The 3967-nt window shown below is 42.8% G+C and overlaps 1 protein-coding gene across 1 annotated transcript in view; it reads right to left on the bottom strand.

The window, feature by feature from the left end:
- LOC128881890 (uncharacterized) overlaps window positions 1–3967 on the bottom strand; it is a 58656-nt gene that overhangs the window by 9650 nt on the left and 45039 nt on the right. Inside the window, exon 3 of the mRNA XM_054133289.1 lies at window positions 2900–2997. Within this exon, the coding sequence (XP_053989264.1) occupies window positions 2900–2997 (98 nt within the window). The remainder of the gene's footprint in view (window positions 1–2899; window positions 2998–3967) is intronic.

The raw sequence follows: 3967 nt of genomic DNA, 5'->3' as shown, positions 1-3967 counted from the left end.
AGCATCCCCACCACTGGAGGGCGCCGAGTTGCCAACAATTTTCCCATATTCTGCAACCGTTCTCCTCTTTTCTCCAAGTACAGTAAAGAGTCTTTAAATTTCTCTACGATAAATGCACAGAAAGCATCCCCACCACTGGAGGGCGCCGACAATTCTCTCATATCCTGCAACCGTTCTCCTCTTTTCTCTAAGTACAGTAGAGTCTCTTTAAATTTCTCTACGATAAATGCACAGACAGCATCCCCACCACTGGAGGGCGCCGAGTTGCCGACAATTCTCTCATATTCGGCAACCGTTCTCCTCTTTTCTCTAAGTACAGTAAAGAGTCTTTAAATTTCTCTACGATAAATGCACAGAAAGCATCCCCACCACTGGAGGGCGCCGAGTTGCCAACAGTTTTCCCATATTCTGTAACCGTTCTCCTTTTTTCTCCAAGTACAGTAAAGTCTCTTTAAACTTCTCTACGATAAATGCACAGACAGCATCCCCACCACTGGCGGGCGCCGAGTTGCCGACAATTCTCTCATATTCGGCAACCGTTCTCCTCTTTTCTCCAAGTACAGTAAAGTCTCTTTAAATTTCTCTACGATAAATGCACAGACAGCATCCCCATCACTGGAGGGCGCCGAGTTGCCAACAATTCTCCCATATTCTGCAACCGTTCTCTTTTCTCCAAGTACAGTAAAGTCTCTTTAAATTTCTCTACGATAAATGCACAGGAAGCATCCCCACCACTGGAGGATATACTCTCTGAGGGATCAAGGAGTTCGATTGTCGAGTAGTGTAACATGATCTCTTCTTTTTTCGCTGTCCTCTACAATTCAAAGCTCCTCGATAAACGCACAAATCCGTACTACGTAATCGCTCCGCACCATTGTTTTCCTTGCTTCCTACATCTACGCATCCGAATCTGCAGACATTTCTCAAAGAATCCTTACGCCATCACATCTTTCTAAAAAATCTTGCCGAGATTATCGGCCACCGTCTGTCGCGACCCGACGAGGAAAATTAAGTTAGCCAGGGAATTATGCAAATGATCGGCGAGGTAATCGAAGAAGGGGTATTATCGTTGCGTGATCGGACAAGCTCCGCCCTAGCGCGATCCACGGCATTTGAAATTGAAATTGAAATTAAAATTGAAACAGAAGCTTCGAACTTTAATATAATTAATGCAACGAAGCTTTTCTTTTCGTTGTTCGCCAATTAATTCCGCATCGACGTTACGCCGACGCCTCGGCGATATTTCGTTGCCTTCCGCGCGCACTCTTTTCGCGTGTATCGCGTCCCAATTAACGCGTCTTCCGTTAAATATGCGTTCCGCTGAAGGGACACCGACGCAACGCAACGCGATGCTCGGAATTCGAAGGCCGACGAACACCGTTGTACCTCGTAACTTGTATCCTTTTCCGCTTCGAAAAAGATGGTTACCGACGCGGAGTCGGCGAACCCGGCTGTTTTCGATGTGTAACCAAGTTCTAGCCAGTATTTGCAATATTCAAGTATCAGAGCATCTCGTAAGTAGGCCAAGCTTGGTTTATTTGGAACGTCGCCTGAATCGGACCGCCTTGATACATTTTCGCAAGCCAAATCGATCGACTACATTTTTCCAATTTTTTTCAAACCTTACCGTCCGAGCGCTAGATTTACTTTTTATACTCGAACGTCCGTTACTTCGATACATAATTTATCGCAATAAAAATCGACTCGATATAAACTCAGCCCCAATCCAGATATAACGTTCGTTCTATCTTTCGTGTAATTCGCGTTCCAATCTCTCATCCTTGGTTTCAGTCCAATCGAGTCTTTTTCAAAATATCGAAGTTTATGTCCGCGTTGGCTCGGATTTATGGCAGATCGTGTAGAATCCGTACTCCCGGAAAAGAGGCGGAGGTGAGGGAATCCCATTAGTCTTAGGGTCCGATTTCCATGTGGTACCCGACGTTAATTCGAATTTGCATAGCAGCTTACCGAAAACCGGCACACCCAAAAGACGTACGATGCAAAGTGCTCGTCGTTCCGCAAAGATGGACCGAAGAAATTAGAGAATCAGCGAATAAACGTATCGAGAAATCGATACCGACGACTTTAGGTAAATTTGTTTCTGAAGTATGCGAAAAGTAAGAATAATCAATTCTACGAAACTACCAATAAATGAATAATTCCATGCGTTGGAATGTACGACCGAGAAAAATCGACACCTGATATATGCCGGACGCGTGGAAGAATGTTTATATAAATAATTCTCTGAACGAATGGTCCCTTTGTCGGACTAATCTTTCGGATTTTTCATCCAGTCACAGTTCTTTGAAAGATCTCGTACTTGACGTACGCAAACTCTCTCGTTATCGATTAAATACGACGAAGTCTAATTTATTCGACGCAAAGTGAAACATTTATTTAATTACCCATTTTCCATGCCACGCATTCTCGTCGACGAATCGACGTATCGCAACGTATCGCAAGCCGAGCTTTTATTACTTCTCCCTCGGTGTACTGTATGAAATTACTTTCCCCGAAGAATGTCGGGTATCTTGGCTATCGGAAATTTGTAATCGAATCATGCTCCCTAGAGTTCGATCATAAGTACGAGCTCGAATGGACGAGTGCCTTTGGAAAATTTGTTTTGCATCCGCTCGATTCTCTTCCCGTTCGTACAACTTTCGTCTTGATTTCTTCTTTATGAGATTCTCGAGAGGTTCGGGCGAAATTATAAAGTTTCGATCCGAGCACCAACTTTCAAGTTGTTTTCTTCGAAACGATGTCCGGACCTTTTTTTATTTTATTAAAAACGGCTCGCGAGCCATTTTCCATTCAAAGTTGAATTTACGAGGAGACACGAGACAAACGTTTATCGTGGTTGTACCGCATCGATCGTATAGGATTTTTATTCGAAACTCACCGTTGATGACGTGCACGTTGACGCTGGCCCTCTCCGCCACGGTGGGCACGCAACTATAGTTTCCAGAGTCGTTCGGCTTGACACGAGTGATCCTCAACCTGTAATGAAGCACAAAACCGATACCTGACTTGGTGTGAAAATATTTCAGCCGTGTCTTCGACGCGGTATTTTTCTGTAGAGTAGCGACGACCGAATATGGGAAAACGTGGCATTGTTTATTATAAAAAAATGAAAATAGAAGAAAGTAGAACTGAAAAGAGGGACAGATATAGTTGCGTAGGTATTATTCGGAGAGGAAAAGCGCTGGTCTCGTTAAAAAATCAAATTAATGTTCTTTCTATGATTTTATACATTATCGATACATGCACGATGCATACCGGGCTCTTTTATTTTACCGAATAGCGTGGTCGGCATTGTTAGCGATGGGAAACAATTTTCCGAATAAAAGTTGAAAGTTTTCCACATGGACCAATTAAACGTAGAACATTGTGCGTAACTCCATCAATATTAATGCTCGAGTGGCATAGCGAGAAGCAGTAAAAGTATGCCGGGATAAAATCTGGTAAACCCTCGAGCAAAATTTTATAAAATTGTGTCCGTTGATTAATTTATACTTTAATATGATCCTACGCTTCGTGCAGCTTGGTTTTAATGGAAGCGAACGAAGTTAACCTTCCTTTGCTGACCCAAGGCTTCCAGGCAGAAAGGATAGGTATAAAATCTGTAAAACGTTTACCGCCAGCCGGGAAATAGTAAATGATCGATTGGAATGTTAATTTCTATGCAAAAATCGAACGCTATCAACATTTACATCTAATTTTATTTTTGCGATTTTAGAGAGTCGTTGACACGAAGTAGCTTTAGCTACGCGAGCCTGGCAACCGACTTTTCGAAAATTAATTCTTTTTAATGGAAAGCGATAGTATTTCCTTTGTACTTGATTGCACCACCAATAGTTTGTACTTATTTTGGTGCGTTTGTATTTATTAATCACCCCCACCACTGGAGGCCGCCGAGTTGTCGACAATTTTCCCATATTCTGCAACCGTTCTCCTCTTTTCTCCAAGT

Source organism: Hylaeus volcanicus, chromosome 9 (assembly GCF_026283585.1).
Source record: "Hylaeus volcanicus isolate JK05 chromosome 9, UHH_iyHylVolc1.0_haploid, whole genome shotgun sequence".
Taxonomy (NCBI): domain Eukaryota; kingdom Metazoa; phylum Arthropoda; class Insecta; order Hymenoptera; family Colletidae; genus Hylaeus; species Hylaeus volcanicus.
Note: the sequence above shows the minus strand (reverse complement) of the source record. Positions and strands in the feature narration are given on the sequence as shown.